General features: G+C 37.5%; 2 protein-coding genes across 4 annotated transcripts in view; both read left to right on the top strand.

Moving 5' to 3' along the window:
- REPTOR-BP (REPTOR-binding partner) overlaps window positions 1–22,550 on the top strand; it is a 33,111-nt gene extending 10,561 nt beyond the window's left edge. Inside the window, exons 4-5 of one of the 2 annotated variants that reach the window (XM_069844724.1) lie at window positions 1,086–1,191; window positions 18,464–22,550. In XM_069844724.1, coding sequence (XP_069700825.1) covers window positions 1,086–1,181 — 96 coding nt within the window. In that variant the 3' untranslated portion in view covers window positions 1,182–1,191; window positions 18,464–22,550. Of the gene's footprint in view, window positions 1–1,085; window positions 1,192–7,098; window positions 16,496–18,463 lie in introns of those variants that run through there. The other variant, XM_069844723.1, reaches the window with a different exon arrangement.
- Window positions 22,551–25,699: 3,149 nt separating this feature from the next.
- CNBP (CCHC-type zinc finger nucleic acid binding protein) lies at window positions 25,700–26,860 on the top strand. Of its 2 annotated transcripts, none has more exons than XM_069844721.1 (2): window positions 25,700–25,858; window positions 26,271–26,860. In XM_069844721.1, exon 2 carries the CDS (start codon window positions 26,277–26,279, stop codon window positions 26,706–26,708), a length of 432 nt encoding a protein of 143 aa, XP_069700822.1. In that variant the 5' UTR covers window positions 25,700–25,858; window positions 26,271–26,276; the 3' UTR covers window positions 26,709–26,860. The 2 variants fall into 2 exon arrangements, with proteins under 2 accessions (XP_069700822.1, XP_069700823.1); XM_069844722.1 differs by lacking the exon at window positions 25,700–25,858 and adding an exon at window positions 25,957–26,104.
- Window positions 26,861–27,211: the final 351 nt, after the last annotated feature.

The raw sequence follows: 27,211 nt of genomic DNA, 5'->3' as shown, positions 1-27,211 counted from the left end.
TGGAGAAAAAGGATTTTACAGTCAGTTATCGGCATGCTTTCTTTGTCAGGAAAAATGTCCGATAATGAAAAAATTTTTTTGAAAATGCATTGGCGAAAATTGTTCTTTTTCTGCACAACCAAGCTACAACATTCCACCAGGCAGTTCTCCAGGTAGAAGGTGAGTTAACAACAGGTGAAGTAACCATGGCACTGTCCAAGTTGAAAGTAAATATGACTGAGAAAAAGGAGAACAACTTTATCCCAGATGTTGTAAAATGTGCTTTACAAGAATTACAAGATGAAGGTGAGTTGAAATTAGAGGATTTCCAAAAAGTTGTTTCTGAGTTTCAAAATAGCAGTGTAGACCTGCTGAACAGTTACATAATTAAGTTTGAAAACTGTACCTAGTTTATGTGATTTATTTATGAAGGATGAGTAATCGTTATTTCCTTTAAATGTATTGACAGTTTCATCTACTTGGCAAATGAAATGACTATTTATTTCTTCAGGGTTTATGACGGGATGTTTGTTCTTGGGTTTAGAGTTGTTATTCAGTAATTCAGAAACGATAGACCACGTAGTCTTGGATTTATTGGTAGAGTAATTAATTAGAGTGAAAGAGCATTTTCGCCGTTTTAATGGCCTTCTTATATTTACGTTTAAGTTGCTTGTATTTATCCCCAAGTTCAGACATTCCATGATAAGTTACTACGTTATAATAGAGTAAACAAGTTTCTTTTAGCTCTCGAAGCTCACTTGTAAACCATTTGGAACACTTACCAAGACTACTGTGTCTTTTGTTTAACAAGAATAAAAGAAAATGCAGTGTCAATTACATTGATTGAAACATTTGTAAAATAGTTGGATTTATCATTAATATTATCAATATTGTAAAGTAAGAAGCAATTTATATTGATAAGTAAAGAAATACCCCCTGAATATGTTACATTGTTTGCCTATGCACTTAGACATTTATTCCGGGGGAGAGGGTTTCAATTGTACATTGGTCCTTTTTTGTCCTGTAGTTTGCTCAACTTTTTGTTTGTGTGTAATCAGAAATTTCGTGCAAAAGCTGCAGACTTAAAGTTGACGTACATTTCACAGTATCGGTCCTGGGGTCGAGAACTAGATGAGGGAAGAGTGCCTGAAGGAATCACTGCAATGCTGGAGGAACTGGGAGCCGTGAAGCAGGAGAAGTAGCAAGCATGAGGTCAGATTCAATTCATAAGTACACTGAGGATGTTCATGCAGGAGAAGTAGCCAGCATGAGGTCAGATTCAATTCATAAGTACACTGAGGATGTTCATGCAGGAGAAGTAGCCAGCATGAGGTCAGATTCAATTCATAAGTACACTGAGGATGTTCATGCTGGAGAAGTAGTGAGCATGAGGTCAGATTCAATTCATAAGTACACTGAGGATGTTCATGCAGGAGAAGTAGTGAGCATGAGGTCAGATTCAATTCATAAGTACACTGAGGATGTTCATGCAGGAGAAGTAGTGAGCATGAGGTCAGATTCAATTCATAAGTACACTGAGGATGTTCATGCAGGAGAAGTAGCCAGCATGAGGTCAGATTCAATTCATAAGCACACTGAAGATGTTCATGCAGGAGAAGTAGTCAGCATGAGGTCAGATTCAATTCATAATTACACTGAGGATGTTCATGCAGGAGAAGTAGTCAGCATGAGGTCAGATTCAATTCATAAGTACACTGAGGATGTTCGTGCAGGAGAAGTAGTCAGCATGAGGTCAGATTCAATTCATAAGTACACTGAGGATGTTCATGCAGGAGAAGTAGTCAGCATGAGGTCAGATTCAATTCATAAGTACACTGAGGATGTTCGTGCAGGAGAAGTAGTCAGCATGAGGTCAGATTCAATTCATAAGTACACTGAGGATGTTCGTGCAGGAGAAGTAGTCAGCATGAGGTCAGATTCAACTCATAAGTACACTGAGGATGTTCATGCAGGAGAAGTAGTCAGCATGAGGTCAGATTCAATTCATAAGTACACTGAGGATGTTCGTGCAGGAGAAGTAGTCAGCATGTGGTCAGATTCAATTCATAAGTACACTGAGGATGTTCATGCAGGAGAAGTAGTCAGCATGAGGTCAGATTCAATTCATAAGTACACTGAGGATGTTCGTGCAGAAGAAGTAGTCAGCATGAGGTCAGATTCAATTCATAAGTACACTGAGGATGTTCATGCAGGAGAAGTAGTGAGCATGAGGTCAGATTCAATTCATAAGTACACTGAGGATGTTCGTGCAGGAGAAGTAGTCAGCATGAGGTCAGATTCAACTCATAAGTACACTGAGGATGTTCATGCAGGAGAAGTAGCCAGCATGAGGTCAGATTCAATTCATAAGTACACTGAGGATGTTCATGCTGGAGAAGTAGTGAGCATGAGGTCAGATTCAATTCATAAGTACACTGAGGATGTTCATGCAGGAGAAGTAGTGAGCATGAGGTCAGATTCAATTCATAAGTACACTGAGGATGTTCATGCAGGAGAAGTAGTGAGCATGAGGTCAGATTCAATTCATAAGTGCACTGAGGATGTTCATGCAGGAGAAGTAGCCAGCATGAGGTCAGATTCAATTCATAAGCACACTGAAGATGTTCATGCAGGAGAAGTAGTCAGCATGAGGTCAGATTCAATTCATAATTACACTGAGGATGTTCATGCAGGAGAAGTAGTCAGCATGAGGTCAGATTCAATTCATAAGTACACTGAGGATGTTCGTGCAGGAGAAGTAGTCAGCATGAGGTCAGATTCAATTCATAAGTACACTGAGGATGTTCATGCAGGAGAAGTAGTCAGCATGAGGTCAGATTCAATTCATAAGTACACTGAGGATGTTCGTGCAGGAGAAGTAGTCAGCATGAGGTCAGATTCAATTCATAAGTACACTGAGGATGTTCGTGCAGGAGAAGTAGTCAGCATGAGGTCAGATTCAACTCATAAGTACACTGAGGATGTTCATGCAGGAGAAGTAGTCAGCATGAGGTCAGATTCAATTCATAAGTACACTGAGGATGTTCGTGCAGGAGAAGTAGTCAGCATGTGGTCAGATTCAATTCATAAGTACACTGAGGATGTTCATGCAGGAGAAGTAGTCAGCATGAGGTCAGATTCAATTCATAAGTACACTGAGGATGTTCGTGCAGAAGAAGTAGTCAGCATGAGGTCAGATTCAATTCATAAGTACACTGAGGATGTTCATGCAGGAGAAGTAGTGAGCATGAGGTCAGATTCAATTCATAAGTACACTGAGGATGTTCGTGCAGGAGAAGTAGTCAGCATGAGGTCAGATTCAATTCATAAGTACACTGAAGATGTTCATGCAGGAGAAGTAGTCAGCATGAGGTCAGATTCAATTCATAAGTACACTGAGGATGTTCATGCAGGAGAAGTAGTCAGCATGAGGTCAGATTCAATTCATAAGTACACTGAGGATGTTCGTGCAGGAGAAGTAGTCAGCATGAGGTCAGATTCAATTCATAAGTACACTGAGGATGTTCGTGCAGGAGAAGTAGTCAGCATGAGGTCAGATTCAATTCATAAGTACACTGAGGATGTTCATGCAGGAGAAGTAGTCAGCATGAGGTCAGATTCAATTCATAAGTACACTGAGGATGTTCATGCAGGAGAAGTAGTCAGCATGAGGTCAGATTCAATTCATAAGTACACTGAGGATGTTCGTGCAGGAGAAGTAGTCAGCATGAGGTCAGATTCAATTCATAAGTACACTGAGGATGTTCATGCAGGAGAAATAGTGAGCATGAGGTCAGATTCAATTCATAAGTACACTGAGGATGTTCGTGCAGGAGAAGTAGTCAGCATGAGGTCAGATTCAATTCATAAGTACACTGAGGATGTTCATGCAGGAGAAGTAGTCAGCATGAGGTCAGATTCAATTCATAAGTACACTGAGGATGTTCATGCAGGAGAAGTAGCCAGCATGAGGTCAGATTCAATTCATAAGTACACTGAGGATGTTCATGCAGGAGAAGTAGCCAGCATGAGGTCAGATTCAATTCATAAGTACACTGAGGATGTTCATGCAGGTGAAGTAGCCAGCATGAGGTCAGATTCAATTCATAAGTATACTGAGGATGTTCATGCAGGAGAAGTAACCAGCATGAGATCAGATTCAAGTCATAATTACACTGAGGATGTTCATGCAGGAGAAGTAGCCAGCATGAGGTCAGATTCAATTCATAAGTACACTGAAGATGTTCATGCAGGAGAAGTAGTCAGCATGAGGTCAGATTCAATTCATAAGTACACTGAGGATGTTCATGCAGGAGAAGTAGTCAGCATGAGGTCAGATTCAATTCATAAGTACACTGAGGATGTTCGTGCAGGAGAAGTAGTCAGCATGAGGTCAGATTCAATTCATAAGTACACTGAGGATGTTCATGCAGAAGAAGTAGTCAGCATGAGGTCAGATTCAATTCATAAGTACACTGAGGATGTTCGTGCAGGAGAAGTAGTCAGCATGAGGTCAGATTCAATTCATAAGTACACTGAGGATGTTCGTGCAGGAGAAGTAGTCAGCATGAGGTCAGATTCAATTCATAAGTACACTGAGGATGTTCATGCAGGAGAAGTAGTCAGCATGAGGTCAGATTCAATTCATAAGTACACTTAGGATGTTCGTGCAGGAGAAGTAGTCAGCATGTGGTCAGATTCAATTCATAAGTACACTGAGGATGTTCATGCAGGAGAAGTAGTCAGCATGAGGTCAGATTCAATTCATAAGTACACTGAGGATGTTCGTGCAGAAGAAGTAGTCAGCATGAGGTCAGATTCAATTCATAAGTACGCTGAGGATGTTCATGCAGGAGAAGTAGTGAGCATGAGGTCAGATTCAATTCATAAGTACACTGAGGATGTTCGTGCAGGAGAAGTAGTCAGCATGAGGTCAGATTCAATTCATAAGTACACTGAAGATGTTCATGCAGGAGAAGTAGTCAGCATGAGGACAGATTCAATTCATAAGTACACTGAGGATGTTCATGCAGGAGAAGTAGTCAGCATGAGGTCAGATTCAATTCATAAGTACACTGAGGATGTTCGTGCAGGAGAAGTAGTCAGCATGAGGTCAGATTCAATTCATAAGTACACAGAGGATGTTCGTGCAGGAGAAGTAGTCAGCATGAGGTCAGATTCAATTCATAAGTACACTGAGGATGTTCCTGCAGGAGAAGTAGTCAGCATGAGGTCAGATTCAATTCATAAGTACACTGAGGATGTTCGTGCAGGAGAAGTAGTCAGCATGAGGTCAGATTCAATTCATAAGTACACTGAGGATGTTCATGCAGGAGAAGTAGTCAGCATGAGGTCAGATTCAATTCATAAGTACACTGAGGATGTTCGTGCAGGAGAAGTAGTCAGCATGAGGTCAGATTCAATTCATAAGTACACTGAGGATGTTCATGCAGGAGAAGTAGTCAGCATGAGGTCAGATTCAATTCATAAGTACACTGAGGATGTTCGTGCAGGAGAAGTAGTCAGCATGAGGTCAGATTCAATTCATAAGTACACTGAGGATGTTCATGCAGGAGAAGTAGTGAGCATGAGGTCAGATTCAATTCATAAGTACACTGAGGATGTTCGTGCAGGAGAAGTAGTCAGCATGAGGTCAGATTCAATTCATAAGTACACTGAGGATGTTCATGCAGGAGAAGTAGTCAGCATGAGGTCAGATTCAATTCATAAGTACACTGAGGATGTTCATGCAGGAGAAGTAGCCAGCATGAGGTCAGATTCAATTCATAAGTACACTGAGGATGTTCATGCAGGAGAAGTAGCCAGCATGAGGTCAGATTCAATTCATAAGTACACTGAGGATGTTCATGCAGGTGAAGTAGCCAGCATGAGGTCAGATTCAATTCATAAGTACACTGAGGATGTTCATGCAGGTGAAGTAGCCAGCATGAGGTCAGATTCAATTCATAAGTATACTGAGGATGTTCATGCAGGAGAAGTAACCAGCATGAGATCAGATTCAAGTCATAATTACACTGAGGATGTTCATGCAGGAGAAGTAGCCAGCATGAGGGCAGATTTAATTCATAAGTACACCGAGAATTTCATAACGCATGACAATATGCATGCAAAGATGCAATGAAAATCTGGTCACTAAACAATCATTAGAGCCAAATTGTTTTTGGAGTAGGTATCACTGTTGAAATAAAGACAAAGAGGAAAGTGTTGGAAATGCTTTGTAATTGATTGTTGTATGTCGATTACAAATTAATGGATCATGCACTAATTTCCCGTAAGTTGCGTTGCTGTAAACAACCAGATCTTTTCTTCTAAATTTTCTAGTCATTTGCCTACATTTTATTTGTAAAAATAATTTTTTTATGCTCAACGTTGCAGGATGTGACAGGACAGTATTCAAAATGCACAAGTGCCTCTTTTTTTTTTTTTTTTTTCAATTAAATTAGCATCACATCATCCAGCATCGTTTTTATTTTCTTTCAAGTTTGCTAGCCCTGGATTATTGTTCTATATTGTTGCCAGTGTTTTTGTAATTACGAGGCCTTGTGATCCTCATGTTGTACTGCCTGCCTTTTTCCATAATTTCCTCCACCAGCTCCTAAACTTCCGTAAATGGCTGCCCTCTCTGTTGTAGTTGCTGAAACCCAAAATGAGCCCGAGAAACAAGTGTTGCAAAATGGAAAAACTGACTAAAGTTGAAAAATATACTAAATATGCTAGTTGCATGCTAAATAAATAAAAATGTGCAATTACAGCAAAAACTTACAAAATGTGCAACACATGCAAAATAAAACAGAGTTAATATTGAGGGCATCGTACCAGAAGACTTTATTGATATATTTCTGTGGAACCTATGTGTGCTTGAGAATAATCATTTGAGAATTATAGTGCGCATGAGAAATAATCATATTCCATATTTATATGGCTGTAATGTGAGCTTGCAGTTGATATGAAACAAAGATGATTAACAAGCTCTAAATATTAAAGCATGGAATTGCTTGAACATCTTCGGTGTAGGCATAAGACAAAGAATTTGCTCAATGTTATGACCAAACCATGATGACATTTTGACATCATCATCATTATTATTATATTTGTCAGTTGGTGCCATGGGACAACAGCTTCTCTGTAACTCCACGCTTCTCTGCATCAGGAAGCCATCCATCACAAGACTCGGATGCTCGACTGTGTTAACAGGACTTGACAGCACCTTTTTATTCTTTTTGTCCCATAATAGGACATGAACTTGTACTGATAGCTTTCAGAATGATTGATTTACAGGATAGAAATGGGAGGTGGTATGAGATTAACTTTATATAGCCTTATTTTAACATTACATTTTAGAAAGTAAATTTGTTGAGCTCCTTGAGCAGAAACCATTGATTTGGTATTGTGTAGCGAGTGACTGTTGTTGTGTACTTATCCTATAGTCTGTTGTTACTAGTCATTTAAGATAGATTTCATATTGTCAGGTATTTGGTAGCTTGGCAATATTGTTTTATCCATTGATTGTAACTTGCAATCTTTCATTTTAACATTTGTTTTACATAAATGTAACGTCGTGCAGAGCATGATGTGTGAAGTTGTGTAGCTCTTAAGGTGCAATCACACACCACTACTGTTGCTGTTGTGTTCACGTGTAAATCAGGAAGTGCAACTGGAGATTCCGTGTTCACACACAAGGCACTACTTTTGCAGCTTTGCATCTCTGTATGATTCTTCAATATGTTTGCATAAAGGTCCATCTTCACTGTTCAACTTTACGCATGTAAGCAATACATGCAAGATTGAACAAAACGCATTTAATTGTGCATGTCTTTTTCCACTAAAAATGAGAGTGCATTTGAAAGCTACCATCTCCGGTGCGTTATTTCGTTCAATAGTAGCATGTAGCGAGCAGCTGTTTGTTCTGTGTGGCCGTGAATAAACTGAAAATTGTTTTGTTTGATGGTGGTGGACCTTTTAAGCTGAAAATGGCGGCAAGTACGATTAGCTTCATTGAAGATTATCGCAAATATGAGTGCCTGTGGAGTGTTTAACCACAATTTTGAAAATCGAGTAGGCCTGAGCATTGGATTGATATTTAATATTAACACATATACATACTTACGTAGTAAAGACGATATTAAACATGGCGAACCATGTAGACACAATCTGTGTGTGTACACGCATGGAAAATTGAATTGTGTAGATGCCCTCAAGTGACAGCTTATTGTCACCTGTTTTAATTATAAAATGGAGGACGTGTTGAACTGCAAAAAATTGAAGGTGGTAGGTCAAAGAAAGAATAAAAATACAGAACAGTGTACGTTACAATCTCTTTCAACAACTATGGTGTAGGGGATGAATAATATTACAATAACTTCTTGCGAGTATTAGGTACATTATTATTTGTTAACTGTTCTTCATTGAATCGGCAGGGGTGAATTATTTAAAGAATATTTATCCCGAACAGTGTGCAATTTATTTTGAACGTCTTCTGATATTTTCATTGCACTAGCTATTTCTTGTGAAGCTAATTGCCTTTAATTTTTATGGCAAATAGTATTTGCAAAGTTCACAAGCGCTGTCTTGGTTCTAGTAGGTCTATTATTTATTTTTCTGTACTAATTAACATTATAATAAATAATGTCAGTTTTTTAAAGGCGTTGGAAAAATATGTATATACTTCGGTGATAACCAGTAGCACTATTCTGTTAAACTTTGTTGGCAAACCTGTTTGAAACTATGCTATGGGGGAAAAAAATGAATTTTTATCATCAGCACATATACTCTGTTCACGTTGTACACTTAGTAACTGTTACAAGTCATTAGACACTAAAATGTTTTCATATTTTTGTACATGTACATATTTCTGGTGTTGGTGGAAGAGAAGTCTTCTTGGGTTTTAATCACTAGAATAAATAAATAAAATGTATGCAAATTATATAAAGTATTAATGCCACATTTGGGTGGCAACACTGTTCGCAACTGCTTAAGTTCCAATAAAACCAGAATAGCTGCAACCCTAAGAGCACTGCAAAAGTAGTGATGTGTGATCGTACCTTGGTGATATGTGTGCCTTTTTGGGGCTTTGACTTCCAATGTCGTAATTGTATTTCACTGAAAATTATGTATCATCCATATTTGAACTATAGTTAATACTCTGTCAGGTAAGGTGCTTTCCTACTGATTCAGAGTTGCACTCGGGCGCGGGCTGATTACCTGGTTGGGTTTTTTCCGAGGTTTTCGCCAAACGTAAGGCAACTGTCAGGTAATCTATGGCGAATTCTCGGCCTCATCTCGCCAAATATCATCTCACTATCACCAATCTCATTGACACTAAATAACCTCGTAGTTGATACAACGTCGTTAAATAACCAAGTAAAAAAACTATAGTTAATATATAATAATGGAATAACTCCTATCTATACATATTTTATAAGTTAACTATTTCTCTGCGAACCTTGGAGGAGACACATGATAGTGTTTGGTATAGCAGTAAGGTCGTAAGATAGAACACAATGGGCAGATTGTCAGAACCTTAGTAGTGTGAATCGCTGCATAATGACTGGAGTGGGTCTATAACAAACTGGAGGACTAGTGTAATGACTCAGAGTTTTAAAGGTATAGAAATTGAATTAAATGACCTTCAGGTAGAAACCCAACACATTGGTTTAAAAATTAATGCACAGAAAACAAAAATAAAAACCTTTTAACACAGGAAAAAAAAAACAATGGACCAGTTTAATTACACATTATATCTAAGACTGTTAGGCATAAAATAAAACATGACCAAAGGGACTTGTGCACAGCTAAGAGCATTGTGAGGTACACCTGCAACGTAAAATATGTACAAATTGCCAGCAGTGGTCTATGATTGGAGAATATGTTACACTTAATATCTAGGCGTCTTAGGGTACGAACACGTTGGCAGTTTCATCAACCACGAGAAAGCTTGGTGTCCACAAGGTGGAGCTTGAACTTCGAAGTGATCTGTTCAAAAATAGACTTTACATATTCAGAAGTTGGTAAGCGGCAAACGTTTTTGTTTATCACGTTAGAGGTGGAGGTCAAAGCAAGAGGAATGATGAGGAAGAATGGAAATTACTTTTAAAAGTTATTTATTTACCCTTTTTTTTTTGTTATTTAACGACGCTTTATCAACTACAAGGTTATTTAGCGTCAGTGGAATTGGTAATAGCGAGATGATATTTGGCGAGTTGAGGTCGAGGATTAGCATAGATTACCTGATATTTGCCTTAAGATTGGGGAAAACCTCGGAAAAAACCCAACTGGGTAATCCGTCCAAGCAGGAATCGAACTCGCACCCAAGCGCAACTCCAGATTAGCAGGCAAGCGCCTTAGTGGACTGAGCTATGCTGATGGCTTTAAAAGTTATTGTTGCTCAAAATCTTTACTGGTTTCCGAGTTATGGCAAGTTAATCAACCAAAATAATATGCGTAGTTTAAAATGAAACACAAATTTGTGTAAATTGAAAAGTGCGAATACTTGACTAAAGTTACAAATAATAAAAGTGGTCCCTACCAATTAGAAATGTCACCACTGACATCTAGTCCGCAATCACCTCTCCACCGAGACCTGTGCTGCAAGCTTGAAAGAATGACTGAAGTTAGAGACTCATTCTTGGAACTCATCGCTTGCTGGTAAGCTAGCAGCTATCAATGTGTGCGATTCATTTATCCCACCAAAGCTACCAGCTTCAATGTGTTTGTAAATCTGCCTTAATGATATTGGTGCAGCACCAGCAGGAGAGTTTTGCTTTTAGATGTGGTTTCAAGTAAATTGAAATAAATTAGCTTCTTAAGTTCGTCCATGTAGACAGGAATTACTTTGGATTGAGATTCAAATCTGTTGATACTGAACTGGAATTTGTCTCGACTACCTGCGAAATCGGAATTGTTACCATTAATTTAGTAATCATTCAGCATATTTGCAGATGAGTGGCTCTCAGTTTGTTCATTGTTTTGCCTTCTTTCTTCCCACACCCGAATCTTCTATGATTTTGAATTTTTTCTTCATAAATGTTTTTAACATTTTGAAATGCAATCCAAATTTTTGTTCTTGTTTCCAAATTTTTACTATATTACAATTGCCCTTTAAATATATTTGCACTTTTATTTTGTAGATTAGTCCATAACGAATCGTTTGAGTGGTCAATTGTTAAACATGTGTGTAGTAGCTCCTCTGGTTGCTGAATTACAACTACTAGAATAGGACAAAATGTGGTAATTTTAATCTCTGATCTCATGCGTGACCCCAATCACAGCATTCGTATGTCCTCTCCCACCACATGATGCTGCTAAGAGCTATAAGTTTCAAATCTTACCCTTTTTCATCACATCTGATCTGCCATCACAGTGCCCCATACCAGGTGCAAACACAAACATTTGTCAACCGCTGTCTCTAACATATACTACAAATATGGTGGCCGAAATCTATTAGCAGTGAAAAACTCGGGGAAATATTATCTGCCTCGAATACGCTAAGAATTTAAGAAAAATAAATGGAATTGGATAGGACTTGGTAAGAAAATGGACGAGCATGGAATGGAGAATGAAGAATAGGAAGACTGAATATAACGGAAAAGGGACAAGAGAAAGAGAACTTGAAACAAGTAGGAAAATCGTGAAATGAAGCAAAGATCATGCCTAAGAATCAGAGGTGATTTGTTGTGGCCCTGCATTTCACTTAGGAACTCGAGAGAAATGTTGATGAATGTCAACAATCCTTTTTCAGTGCAGTGGTGAAGCTATGGTGTAAATACTGGATAGGCTGAAAAAATCTGCTTACCTTATATCTTTTATACAGCAGATGTTTCTTGGCTTTTTTAACAACATTTTTTGACACAGACTCCACAAGAACATGATGACCACTCATTTTCATCCCCAAACAGCATACAGCAGAGTCTCTCAAACTCGACCTAATGTGGACTGAGAGGGTGTCGAGTTACGAAAATGCCCAGTTTTACGGACTCGGAGAAGGGTTATATAAAACATTATTTCAGGTTATAGTATTATTAAAAAACTGAAAGTTTTTAAAATGTAGATGCTGAAAGAAAACATAAAATCTAATCTAAATCAATTTATTTTTAAAAAGAATTTAAAAACTTACATATATATGAAATTATTAGTCTTTACTGGAGAAAAATCTGGTGATGGTGCTTTGTCTGTCACACTTGTTCCTTCTTCTGGCGACTTCATCACACAGATATCAGAGGATGACATGCATCTTGCTTCTCGAAATACTGCAGCATTCCTTCAGCAGCCTTTAATCTTTCACTGTGAGTCTTCATGTTATTTCCATTGTCTTTCACCGCCTCATACTTCGATTTCTCTTCCTACTCTTTCACCACTGTCACCTAGTAATTCGCCATTTTCATCCTGTCCCATTCATTCTCCAACATCACCATCGGTAGCTTCTCGCAGCACAGCAAGCCCACTAACTCAGAATTTTCTGTCTCTTCTCTGCCATCTTGAAACTCGTTCCCGCCATGGTCGAACAAGACTTACAGGTTGAACCTTGTTGCAAGATTCCCAAATCCGTCCAATAGGTCAATTTTCTTCAGTCTCTCGATCATCTCATGGCCCTTCTCCATGGCTAGGATTAGGGAAGACAGAAGTTTGTACCTAGATCATCTCTTCATTGTTTCTAAACTCCCCTGGTCCATAAGCTGACATAAAGAAGTCATGTTCGGAGGGCGAAACGGCTGTAATGTCTCTGCCTCACACCTGCTTGGCATCAGGCATTGTCGAGAATCAGAAGTGATTTTCAGGGCAGGTTCTTACGTTGAGAAACTTTTCCACTAAATGCACAAACTGCTGAAAAAACCAGTCCTTAAAAATATCTTCATTCAACCATGCACTTGGTTGGCTTCTGCACCAAACAGGAAGATCAAAAGAAATACCGTTGTTAATTGTACACTTTTTTTACATTCTTAAATGCACGGGAACTTTTAGCCTTCCCTATTAGAGCAAGGTTTAACTTGCGCTCACCTGTTGCATTACTACATGCCAAGATTGTAACCTGGGGCAGATTTTTCATTGCGAGATGCAAGAATTTTCGAAGGCAGCATTCGAAAATTCAAACCTGTCTCATCATAATTATAAATCTGATCTCTTGTTCAGTAAGTGTGCCTTAAATTTGGTGAACACTTTCCATGTTGGCACAAACACTCAGTGCCTGATTCCATAGCACTTCTTCCACCTGTCGAGTGACCCAGTGCTCGCCTTCTTCCTGAAATTCCTCATAAAATTCGCGAGGTTTTTCCTGCAATATGGGTCCTGTAATCGGTGTTCCATTTGCTGCCTAAACCATAGATACAGCGCCTCGCTGACTTTTTCATATTCATGTTTTTTCTTTCCTTTAAAGACTTGGTACATACTCTTTTGACGCACCAACACCCAATCTTTGATCTCTTCTTTTTCCAGACAGTATTCTAAGTTCATTGCAATTTTATTTACACTTTTCCCTTTATCCAGCCGATTTCATTTCTGTAGTCACATTGTTTTTGTTTCCTCTTCTCACTCGACATTTTCACTAGTAAAACCAAACAATACGGCATCAGTTGGAAACTTTACCGCACAACGATTCACTTCTTCCAATCCACAGAAAGTTTAACTGGAAGAAATTCGTACAGATGCTGCGTATCATTCAATCTTTACAATTCATTTTTCAATGGAAAATTCATCCCGGCAAAAATAAAAAGGAATGCATTGAGTGATGAGTAATTGACGTGAGCTAGGCAGGAGGTTCACTTGTAGAGCAAAACATTTGATGATTTATCTGCTTCTGGGACTCTACTGTACAGGTAAAACAGTATAACTTATCTCAGAGCACCTGTTAGCCAAAGATATTTCCTATATGAAGAAATTTGAAATTTTCTATTTTATCTTCCTCTACCCGCTATTTTAATATGTAAATGTAGTGTCAATCTCCTATCTTTGTAAGCACATTTTGTTTCATACTTCCAACTTGAAAACAGTTTCTCTTTTAATTGTACAGATAATGACGTCAGTGTTCTCTTAGTATGCATTTTACACAAAATTAATATGTAAAAACACACACATGCATTGATTAAACTAACACTCAACAACAAAGCACATTAATATAACATGACATATTATTTTGATGGAGAGCAAGAGGCTAGCCGTGTTTTGCACTGAGCTGTAGCGAATCGATACCCTCTCCCCGGTTCCCCCTAACACTCGTGAGTCAAGATCGTAGCTGTCGTACCAGAGGCTTCTGCCACAAGCCTTACACTCAGCTCACGATTCTAGAATGACTGCCAACAGTGAACTTAATATATGGAAGGATCGGAGTGAAACCAAATGTTATGAGGCGTTGTTATTACGAAATTCTATGCCTGCTCAAATTTTTTGGATAGGCTAGGCCTCTTAAGAGCTTCACTGTGTGTGAGCTGCTGTCTGTGTATTTGTTAATTATGAAATACTCATTAAGATTCATCTCCTCTTCGTCAGTATAAGGTACTGTAGAAATAGTTCATACATAAAGAAAAATTAGAGACGAAAGATTGATATGGATTTATTTACTTTTTTTTTTAATTAGAAATGTTACCTTCCTTCAGTTTAATTACTTCTTACACATTGAATCAATGAATCTCCTGCACATGATCTTCACTTTTATGTCCCGATTGTACTAGACTTCGATCATTTCAATTTTGGTGAGTAGTTCAACCTGTGGATCCAAGCCTTGACAGTTGCCCACAAATTTGTTATGGGTTCGAGTCTGGAAAATTTGTGATCTCTCTGCATTACTGGGATCATTATTCTCTTCAACACACAGATTTGATACAAGTGTTAAAAACGTGTGAATTAAGAATGAATTATTGAACTTGTGTTTTCATAAGATTATGGAAATTGGTCCAAATCACTAATCAATACTTCTTTGCGACATTTCCAGGAAGTAATTACCTCTGAAACCAATAATAGGTGGCAAATAAAAGTGATTAATAGGCTTTTCATAAAAACATTACTGATGCGATTGAAGGAGAGTTGGTTGTTGACCATGCAAGGCATAACTGCAGCTGCATGATTGCTTAAATATGTTTTCATTAATAATTACACTAGCCTCCATGCACATGCATTGGTACAATTTTCTCTTTTTCCACATTTCAGATTTCAGAGAAATTTAAATTGCACAGACTTAGAAGTGGTAGAAGGCACTCTTGTGTGAAAGAAAAGGGTTCCTTAAAATGTTGAGGTCTTTGGGGATATCTGAAATCTGAATAGTATATCTTTCATATAAGGAAATGTAGGTTAGATCGTCAATTGTCGTCATTGGAAAATAAATAAATAATATTTTCAATATAATTCAATAAATGCCCAACAATAAAGAAAATAGATTGCAGCTTACCAAATACTATTGGGATACCCGCAGGAGAATGGGAGAAATCCAAGATCCTTAGCATTGGTCAGGAATAACATATAATTCAGTGTAATAGGGTGAGCCTGAAAGTTTTGTAAGTGTAGCTCAAATATTTGTCCTACAAAATGTACTAATAACTTGAAAAATGTGGGTTTGGGAAAAGCTGTATGTTTTATTGGCTATTATGGTACCACTATTTGAATAAGCACATTTATTGAATACATATATTTATTGGAATTATATAGTGCAGAAAAGATGGTGTTGAGTAATTATTAATCCATTAGAAAAATCTGCAATTTTTTACCTTGTTAACGACAAACTCCCCTTAAGCATAGGTGCTGCTAGGAATGGTATTTTGTTGTACCTGCTGCTTCTGTATAAATGCGTAGCTTCTGCCTCACTATGTTACGAATGTGAAACCAACAGCATGACCCTACTCTGCATCTCTTATGCAGCCAGAACACCTACTTCAACATTACAGGATAGTACTTTGGATGATCTTTATACAAAACATTGATTTGCAAGTAGGAAGTCTTATTTTATTAATCAATCGTGGAGTAAACTTGGCCATGAGTGTTGATGTCACTGCAGGACATAGCTTACTTTCTTGATACTGCACTTCGATGATGTTGAATTATTGTGCTAGATTGTATGCTTTGCTAGCTCAGCAATCGAATGTTCATGTGTATTAGGTGAATGATGAATCTTCCTCAGCAGTGATGGTGCGATTCCCCTTGCCACTCTGGCCATCACTGTTTTCTACGAATGTTGACTGTAACCAAAGGAATATATTTTTACACATTGTGTTGTTATTTAGTGCTAGTAACCTTAATTTAGAATTTATGTACAGTGTTTATTTTGCCAATCTTGTATGAAACAGACATTTCTTAAATGTAGTGTCTTTGTTCCTTGTTTCAATGTCGTGTAACATGGCAGTATTTTTATTCATTAAGAATGACGGTGATTGAGTCACTGCAGATTGTGTGAGTCTGGCTGAGTTATTAAGTCACTGTGACAACATACAGTATGTGAATTTGTATGGAAATGTTGTGATCTGTTTTAAAATGTACTAACAAGGAATGAAAATACAAAGTATGAATATAATCATCATTCGACTTACATTCGGCTTCAGTAAGAACCATTCACTGATTCCCAATCCCATATTTTGTAATAAATAAAATTGCCATTGGAAAATGCACTCTGTAGGTTAAGATGTTCCTCATTTCACTCTCTGTCAGCATGGAAGTGAATCATAGGACTAGTAGAATACATATTTGTGTTTATAAATATTTTAAAGTGGAAATTATATGTTTTTACTGTTTAAGAAAACTGGATTTTGAATTTGACTAAATATGCATGTAATTTATAGTTTAGATGAAAGATACAGTTGCTATGTTAATGCAAATCATGAACAAAGATTGACTAGAAAACAAGAGAATTTTTCTAATGTACCCTTAAAATGGTAGGCTATATCACTCCGGTCCGAGCTGTACCGGGTAGAAGTCGGGATGGTACCCGCTGTAGGCGCTGTCTCAGCGAGATTGAAACTCTTCCCCATATTCTTGGCTTCTGCCCCTATAGTGAGGCCCTTCGCAACATCCGTCACCATGCTGTCCATTCTATGCTGGCCGAGGCACTGAAGGAAGTAGGGTTTACAGTCCATCAAGAGGTGCAGGGACTAGGCACACAAGGAAGTGTTTGGCGAATTGATATCATTGCCATTAAGAACAACTCGGCATACATTCTCGATCCCACCATCAGATTTGAGACACATGCAGATCAACCGCATGAGGTGGACAGTGAAAAGAAACGGATGTATGAACCAACAATCCCGTTCTATAAAGATAAATATAGCCTGTCCCACATTGATGTGATAGGTCTGATGGTAGGAGCACGAGGTACCATACCCTCCTTTGCCAACAAATGTAAAAACCTGGGGCTAACACACAGCATTGTGAAGGAAATAGCCATTAGTGCCCTCAAAGGATCGGTTCAGATATTGAGAAATCACTTGTATGGAAGTGATAATGGAAATTTCAAGTTATCTTCACCAATGACTATTGATTGGTTTAGATTTCAATGCCAATAAATCCATACTATTATTTTTCTCGCGGTATATGTCATTCAGATCATTCTAACATTTCCGATGATACTACTAATTCTTATTTTTCATTTTGTGTTTAGTAACTCTGTAACATTCATTTAAGTAATTTTTTTTTTCGCAAAGTTGACTCACGAGGTACAGATTCGTTGGTATACTTCTCCTAAATCTGTCTTAATGTAGAATTTTGGCATCCACAATAGCTTTACATAAGTCGAATGTAAATTGTGATTGTCGACTTGATGTAATTACCGTATGTAGTAGCAAAATCTTCTTTTTCTTATTAGCCTTTGAAAGTGCATTTTCGTGTTTGGCTGTTGCCAGATGTTAAGATTTGAAATATTTCTTGTCAGTGTTCACTGTCTGCTCACATGTTTTGCATTGAAGAATTTGGCCATCAATTGAAAACACGTCGGAGCCAAATGTATTAATGTGGTTTTGCAATTCACTGCGTAAAGGCACACTGGATTTAGGCAAGTTACTACTTTATGCAACAACTGGCGAATTACACCTGAAAGAAAAATAGTATAAAACAAGAAGTTAATATCAATCTTTGCCATTATATTTCTAAGTACTACACATATTATGTATTTATCAGAAGGCAAACACAAGCAATAATTTAAACCTTTACTTTTATACTCATTGTTACTTTCAACCCTAGAACACAAACGCTTGTATTGTAAATTTTACAAATGTCATAAATAAATCAAAGTGGGGGAAGAATAAAAAGTCAATCAACATTACCATCTGTTCAGTAACTTTCCAATTATTGATGATGGTGGTTGTGGTAGAGTTTAGTGTTCGTGAATTTGTAACTTTTAATGAGAATAAGGGAAACTGAATAAATCTTAAAATATGTTCAATAATACGCCCTCTGATTTCCATACGTGTCTGGAGGAGAAACTTGATGTTATTTACAATGTGGTGTAGGATGTCGGCAATGATTTTACAGACTTTTCTTCATTTTGCTTCAGTAGATGTTGCAGGCCACGAATCTTCACTTCATTCCTTACCCAGAAAGCAAAGTCCTGTGGATTTAGATCAGGCGACCTGGAAGCTACTCTCTGGGGTCCCCTGAGGAGTCGGGGGGACTTGTCAAACCAATTCTGCACATGAGATCATGCCGGAATCGGATCTGCTAGGCAAGGTGATGCTCCAACGTGCCACATGGCATTGTATGTGATCCATATTGCTTGCGTCAGTTCCTAGATGATTCACATCCATAATACCTGTTGTGAAAAAAAGACTACACTTGGAAGGAAAAACTGTCTTGTTATTCTAAGGTTACTAATTGTTTCATGGATGAAGGAAATACTAAGCATTCCAGCACTTCTACTGATTTTTGTTCAACAGTCAAATATGTGCTGAGGACTGAAGAACTCCAAGAAGAAGTAACTGAACAAGAGAAAAATGTATACCATTTGCCAGAAGGCAACACCATGCAAGATTGTTGTACAGTAATTACAATGTATGATGGTAATGCTTCATTCGAACCTACTAGTAAGTATTAAATAGCGTGTTCAAAGTAAATATGATTTGTTACAACCTAGAATATACTTAATCAAGTAGTCGTAAAAATTATGAATGCTTGTGTTTAAAGATGTGTGAAAAAGGTTTTGTGTTCCAGAATTAAAGGTAATATGAACTGACTGGAAAGCTTCAGTATTGTCATTGTTACATTTACAGAAATAAATTAAATGTACAGACAGACAATTTTAATTTAAACAATAAATAATTAAGACCTTTATTTTGCAAATAAGGTTTTTATACTTAAAAAAAAGGCAAATTAAAACTTCCATTATTTCAATCCCAAACATGTAATTCATACAGATTCACTTTTAAATTTAACACACATTCTTTCATTTAGTGTTCTGCCCAAGGGCAAACCCAGGATTCTTCAACCTTTCCTATTATCTGCCTTCCTCTTTGTCTCCACATATGATCCATATATCTTAATGTCCTCTATCATCTTATATCTTCTTCTGCCTCGAACTCTTCTCCTTTCAACCAGTATAATAATAATAATAATAATAATAATCTGAATTTTTGTGCACCGCATGCCACTGGATGAATGCATGTGTCAGTGTTGGGGAAGTAATTGTCACCATGAGCCTCATAATAAGCAAGTATCTCTAAACGGTGGTTCTTTTTTCTCTATAATTCTCACTTAGGCTTTGAGGGGACCCATCTGATACAAATTTTGGAATAATTGTGTAGACACCATCCGTAGAGATTTCAAGTTGAACTGAGTTCTGTGTTATGGTTCAGAATAAGGGTGTTGGTGCCATGCGTGGACACCATATATTACTTTGCACTGCTTTTGAACCCAGCAACTGACGAGTGTTTTTATCCATTGCCATATCTCCATAGACATTTTGAAGCATCTATGAATGTTTCTTATGGTCTCGCTTTTGCCAAAAGAAATTCAATCACAGTTGTTTGTTTTACATGCACTTCACTCACATCTTGTTGCACTGAAAGTCTACATAAGCGGAGATCAAGCTGACTTGCTTTGGACTACTCCTTTAATTTATAATCTCTGAAATTGTTCAGTCTAGTTCTTCAGTCCTTGATGTTAATCCATGATGAATTTATAAAAGATATGCTGGTATAACTTGGGGTTTTTTGTGTTTATGCTTGATGATTAAACTTTTGTAGCAGAGAATTTGATGATTTTTCAATTTATGTATAAATTTTACCTTTAAATTTTCCGAAAACTCTTCAATTGATGTTGATTTTTCAATTTATGTATAAATTTTACCTTTAAATTTTCCGAAAACCCTTCAATTGATGCTGTGTCCAAAACTTCATATAAAAATTTATTGGATGTTGTGTAATCAGCTCCAGTAATTGTGCGCAGAACTGTTCTTTGTACACCACACAGTAGAGACCCATTGACAGATGACCAAGCTGGATATGCATATAGGAGGCTAGCTCTGATTATTGTTATATAGACAGTTTTCTTAGTCCACAACTCAGCGATGGTGACTTGAATAAAGTATACAAACATTGAAATATAGATATCCTTTGGCAGCAATTTTACTTATGTGAGGCTTAAAAGAAAGTCCATGGTCCAAAAGTATTCCCAAATAAGTTGTTTCTTTTGTTGTGTGGAATTACTATGTCAAAAAGTTTCAGTTGAAATGGTTTTGCAGTCTTCTTTTAGTGAATTTTTTTTAATAGGTTATTTTACAATGCTTTATCAACAGCTTAGGTTATTTAGCATCTGAATGAGAAGAAGGTGATAATGCCGGTAAGTGAAATGAGTTCGGAGTCCAGCACCGAAAGTTACCCAGCATTTGCTCGTATTGGGTTGAGGGAAACTGCTGGAAAAAACCTCAACCAGGTAACTTGCCCCGACCGGGAATCGAACCCGGGCCACCTGGTTTCACGGCCAGATGCGCTAACCATTATTCCACAGGTGTAGACTCTTTTAGTGAAAATTACTACGTAACGCTCAGAGGCATTGATTTTTATTTTCCAGTTTATGAGTCAATTTTCTGTTTTGTTTTAGTAACCTTGTAAATTATTGTATGCATTATGAATATCCATTTCTGTAGGGAATATGACGATGTCATCAGCATAGTGGGCCAAATGACAGTTTTTGTGGCAAGGGAAATCTGCTGTACAGATATTAAAAAGTGTAGGTGATCAAACTCCATCTTGAGGAACACCTGCATTTATTGTTTTTTCGGAACAGAATATGTTATTGATTTTCACTTTGAAGGTTCTTTCTGTTAGGAGGCTGTTAGTGATGTGAACATAGGTATCGGGTAGGTCAGATGTTATCAATTTTATAACAACCATACGGTGTCGAATGCTTTTCCAACATCTAGGAAGAGACAAACTGTGTGTTGACCACTGCTTATAGTAGAATTTTTGTGATTACGTAAACAATAGTGTTGATGTGTTATACTGTGGTGTTCTCTGAACCCAAACTGTTCATTAGGTATGTAACATTTTTGTTGTGAAATAAGTTTTAAAATGATTCTTTCCAGAATTTTACTCATCGTATTTAATAAAGTGATTGGTTTTAAATTTTCCAATTATGATGGGCTCTTCCCTTGTTTTGGGAGTGCAGTAACAACTCCCTTCTTCCATTCGTAGGGGAAATAAGTTAATCAAAGACAAGGTAAAAAGGTATCCCCGTAACATGCCATGAAGGCACTTGGGGGGCATGGAGGTAGAGCCCCATGCTTTCCATGACCTCGGCACTAGAATGAGGTGGTGTGGTCGGCACCATGCTCTGACCGCCTTTTACCCCCGGGAAAGACCCGGTACTCAGTTTTATAGGAGGCTGAGTGAACCTCGGGGCTGTTCTGAAAGTTTGGCAACGAAAAAAAATCCTGTCACCACCTGGGATCGAACCCCGGACCTTCCAGTCCATAGCCAGCTGCTCTACCAACTGAGCTACCTGGAGAGTTGAAAGTTTTTGTGAGATGTGTTATAGCTGGTAATTGATTGTGAACATGATCAGGACTAGTCATTTCGTAGGATTTAGGCCTTTTGCTATGTTGCTTACTTCTGAAGGACAAATGATTTCTAGCGAACTTCCTGTTCATAAGATGACTTTGTCTGTAATTGTTTCTCCCTATTCATTTCGACCATGGTTTCGGAATTTTGTTATACTCTTATATGAAGAAATTAAAGCAATGTCAATTTTTGCTTTGCACTGAGAAACAAATCTGCTTTTATATCTTAGCCTATTACTCAATTTCATATGCTCCCAAAGCTGATCTTGATTTAATTTTGCTTAATGTTGTGTCAGACTCTTATGTAGCATATAGTATTAGACCAGATGTGGACATTTAAAGAGATCCGCTGTACTACTCAAAACACATTACCTGTTAACATACGCAGTGGTGGATCACAGGACGAAAACATACACAACATTCTGGAATGTCTTTTTTATGAATAATGACAATGAAAGAAAATAGAGTTTCCATACTAAATGGAGATTATTAAAAAAATAGCTAAAACATAACTGTGTTCCTAATTGTATTACTGTAAAAATGAAATAAACATGTAAAATTCCACAACGGTTAAAATTAAATGCCATATTTATTCTTCTTTATTACTTAAACTAGCTGAAAGCACTCGGCGTTACCTAGGTTGTCCTTTTTGCTTCTCTCTCTCTCTTTTTTTTTTTTTAACTGGTTGTTAGACTTTTCACAAATCTAAGAAACTCAACTATAGACAACCAAAACGAATTCAAAACCAAATTGAATTCAGCAATGAAAACACTCTTTTCTGAAGCTGCATTGGTGCCAGGTATTTCTAACACAAAATTTACAATCAGAATTATGTTTGTAAAACTGATGTATTTATCTTTCATAATTTGTAATGTTTCGATCCCCCTCTCTGTAATTTCAACATCATACTCCTTCCAATGTTCAATTTCTGCTCGATACAGTGTCCTTTACATGATTCGCTTGACTAAATTGGTCATCTTCATCTATCATTGAATTGAATTCATTACGGTAACATCTTATGGAAACAGTATAGAATTTATGTTTTACGTGATTATTAAAGGAAATAAAAGAAAAAGAAATATTTTAACAATAATTTAGAGAAACGGGACGCCATTTTTAAAAACGGGACATTTGGCGTGTCGAGCAAACTTTTTTCGGGACATGGGACAAGAAGCTGAAAAGGGACAATCCTGTTAAAAACGGGCTGTCTGGTCTCCCTAGTATATGAGACCGAAGTAACTGCCTTGCGATAGCGGGCATTGCGCAACCCAGATCACGTGTTCGCCTGCAACTCTGGCTTATCGATCGCGACGCGAGACGCCTCTGCGTTGTGAGATTAGGATTGTGACGATAATGAGTAATGACAAATGTTGGATTTCATATCTAAGGCAGATCATTTTGTTTTTTTTTTCCTCGAGGTTTCTACGGTTAATCAATCGAGCTACCAGGCCCCAACACAATAAATGAAATGAAAGAAAGTTGAACTGTGTAGATTTTGCTGTAGGTAAAGAAGTGCCTTGTACGCGAGTGCGCTGCTATTACACCTTTCAAAGTGAATTAAAATGTAGCAATATTTCATCATTAAATATAAGGAAATTAATCTTCTACGCATATGAAGTAAAAAAAATTGATGAAATAATAATAACAGTAATAATTATTATAATTGAAAAGGGTAGAGTACATTGCGCAAGTAAAATCTATTAAGTTTCTTTCATTTATTTCCGATATGAATTAAAGTAGGCCTACAGAGAAATTTAGTCTAGTACATACAGTCAGAAAGCTTGAGGTGATTTTTTTGCATTTCTCGCAATACAATGCTCCAAGCAGCTATATAGCAATTATACTGTAATATATAACGTCTTTGGTAGCAACTTAGAGTACTAGGAACAAAAGACTGCGATAGTAGCGATCCTAGTAGCTAGCAACTAAAGTTCAACTGTCATTGGCTGCATATTCCCTACGTGACTGTAATATCTTATATCAAGAATAACAATTTATTTTAATATGTGTAATTGAAGTTGGGAAATTACATCCACTATCCATAAAAACTGTACGAAGCATTTAATACGCAACAGCGAGTCCTTTATGTGCCTCAAGCATTCTGCTACATACGAATCTCTAGAATGAAACACGCTCCTAGCGGTGGAATTAGCATTACGCGGGAACCAGTTCAGAGATGTATTTAAGCGCTACACGCCAGTATGTATATTGTCTTAACGTAAGCGTGGTTTGTTATAGATATGGAAATCTGTATCTCTCTTTTCCTTTGAGTGAGTGTACTGTTAAATATTTAATTACTCTTTTACGGATTTATTTTCCATATTAAGATCTACAACGTCGATCTATTATGTTTGTTAAAGCACGGCCGACTTGATGCTCGCTTCGCTTCTTCTTTACCGGCCTTGACAATTCATCTTGATCCCTGTGTTAAAGCTGTAATCGAGAATATATTAAATTCCCGCCAGATGGCACTGACTGCCAAGGATCGCTGAGGAGTGTGTAATCACGAAGACAAAAATTTTTAATTGACAGTTTTAGCATAACAGCTTAATATTTGTTGTTCACAAAGATGACGATTACTGACTGACAGTTACTAGTTTCTTCAATTATTTGCTGTTGCAGACTACTGCAGGAATGCAGGAATTTATTCTAGACCAGCTGCTTAATCAATACCAAACAATTAGAACATTTGTGTTCGGAAATTGAGCCATTTCTGTGTAAATGCCCTCTCTTGCAATGCCAATTTGTGATGAAGACGGCCAAAAACGACTTGCTAATATCATTACTGTGAAATTTGTTAGGCCATTTCTAGATAACATTGCAGCAGTTTTAACTGAAATGTTGTTTCTTCGAAAAATGCTGCTTATAATCCACTGAGTCGCAAAATCTTGAAACTATGATTCTTGAATCTGCAATATCAAGTGGAATGTATCAGTGCAGTGAATGAAATTATAAAACTTAGTACAAGTTATGGTAAATAATTACCCAAGTAATTACTTTGAAACATCACAGTTTAACGCAGGGGTGCTATTCAGCGAATGGATGATAAAATTACGCCTCTGTCATCATATTACTTAAGCTGAACAGGACTAAACATAATAATACTTATTATTTTCTTATTTATTATTTATAAGTATTATTATTACTCTTTAATCATTTATTTTAATTCATATTGAGTATTTCTTCTCTGGACACCAATCCTTGGCAGACAGCGCCTCGTGGTGGAATTGAGAAATTAACCAATTTCAGAATAAGATTACTATGGTCAAGGTCGTATATGAAGAAGCGAAGTGAGCATTAAGTCGGCCGTGGTTGAAGGTACAATATCTTGAAGATTATTGTTAAGGGCAAAGACGTTTTATGGTTAAGGGGTTGAACACAAGTGAAATAACGTATATCATAACGAATTATTACCTATATATGTATTATAAATTTAGTAATATTATTATTTTACGCGCCATATTTGATGGCTGTCAAGTTGTACAATATCACAAATAAAAATTTCCATTTGTAATAGCTTCCATTAGCTCTGTATAAGCAGCTCAAGTTATTACAGTCACACTAATACGTAATTCTGTATGTCATGAATACAACCAGTAATATTAAATTGCAAACTACTTTGAAGTGTATTTCAAATTGAATCGAACATTAAGAGTTATGAAGAACAATTGGAAGAGAATTCTAGTGGCTATTTTTAGCTACTGAATTGAATAGCGTGGGTAACACGTCGTTTTCGATAGGTAACGGACTTTGTCAGCGGTTGTATCGTTGAATGTGAACGCGCACATTCTTGAGAAGACATTTGCACGTGCTCAGAAAGCTATTATATTTGGTTCTTGTTTTGTCTTCAGCTTCTAATATACTGCGGAGAGTAACATTTCGAGGATTTTCTAATAATATGTAAGTAACAACTGTCACTTTTTACACGAAGTAGTGAGAAAATCATGCACAAATTTTCCTTAATGCATAAAGTGTAGGCTTGTGTATAAATTTCGGAGTTCAGTGTTACCAACTACACTGCTATTTAGCATCGCAATTGTATTATAAAAATTGTAACGGAAACGTTTCTTTCGTGACAAAACATTATTTATATTCAGATCGTAGACTGCAGCATTATTTATAAAGAATAGTAGCAGTATAAGAGCTGTAGGTTTTCTAATTTTTTATTTCTTTGCTATTTAAGTTGTGATTAAGTCACTGCTTAATTAACCCAACTTCCTTCCTGGACCGCAAGGAATATGGGTTTGAAATTAAGTAAACGTGAAGAATAGGGTATAGTTATGAACGTATCATTGTGACATCCTATTTACAGAACCAGATGAGTTCCAGTGTGTGCTATAGGTGCAATCGCACTGGTCACTTCGCTCGAGAATGTCCAGAAGGAGGATCTGGGGGAGGTGGAGGTTATGAGCGTAGGGGAGGTCAACAGAAATGCTACAAATGCAACCGCTTTGGCCACTTTGCACGCGAATGTAAAGAGGACCAAGATAGGTGCTACCGCTGCAACGAAGCTGGACACATTGCCAGGGATTGCCAACAAAGTCCCAGCGAGCCCTCATGCTACAACTGTAACAAGACAGGCCATATTGCCCGGGAGTGCCCGGACTCGGCAACGTCGGGCCCTTCATGCTACAACTGCAACAAGCCCGGGCACATCGCTCGCGACTGCCCCACTTCGGCCAGCAAGGCATGCTACAGGTGTGGCAAGACTGGCCACATAAGTCGCGAATGCGATCAGGATGATAATTAGAGAACTTTGTTGTATAAAAGCTGTTGTTTGGGGGTACTCTTTTTTTTTCCTTTGCCATATAAGCTTATTTTCAGTAAGGATTTACATAGGTACCAAGAATATCATGTAATTCAACCATTGGCTTGCATCAATAAATTGTTTATCATCCAGAATGAGAATTAATTTATCTGTACGACAGTCCTTTCAGGAATGCAAACACCTCCAAACCCGTGCCATTGCTTCGTAGTTTGTGATGCAGACGGTGCAAACGTGAAGAAGGATAGTCCAGCAAGTAACAGTATTGAATGCTCTCTCTGCTGTTTGTATCAGCTTCTTTGAGGTTAGTGTGTTGTGGCACCATTTCTTATAGACTGGAAGCTGATGTAAGCGTTCTCCATTTCTTCGAACATGAGTAGAAAGAATGATTCAGTTCTTCGTTATATTTATGCGTTGTGAGCTTTGAAATGAAAGGCTCAATTTTGAGGTTCTGCTTACAGATGTGTATTTCTCGGCTCTGTGTGTGT

Source organism: Periplaneta americana, chromosome 14 (genome assembly GCF_040183065.1).
Source record: "Periplaneta americana isolate PAMFEO1 chromosome 14, P.americana_PAMFEO1_priV1, whole genome shotgun sequence".
NCBI lineage: Eukaryota > Metazoa > Arthropoda > Insecta > Blattodea > Blattidae > Periplaneta > Periplaneta americana.
Note: the sequence above shows the minus strand (reverse complement) of the source record. Positions and strands in the feature narration are given on the sequence as shown.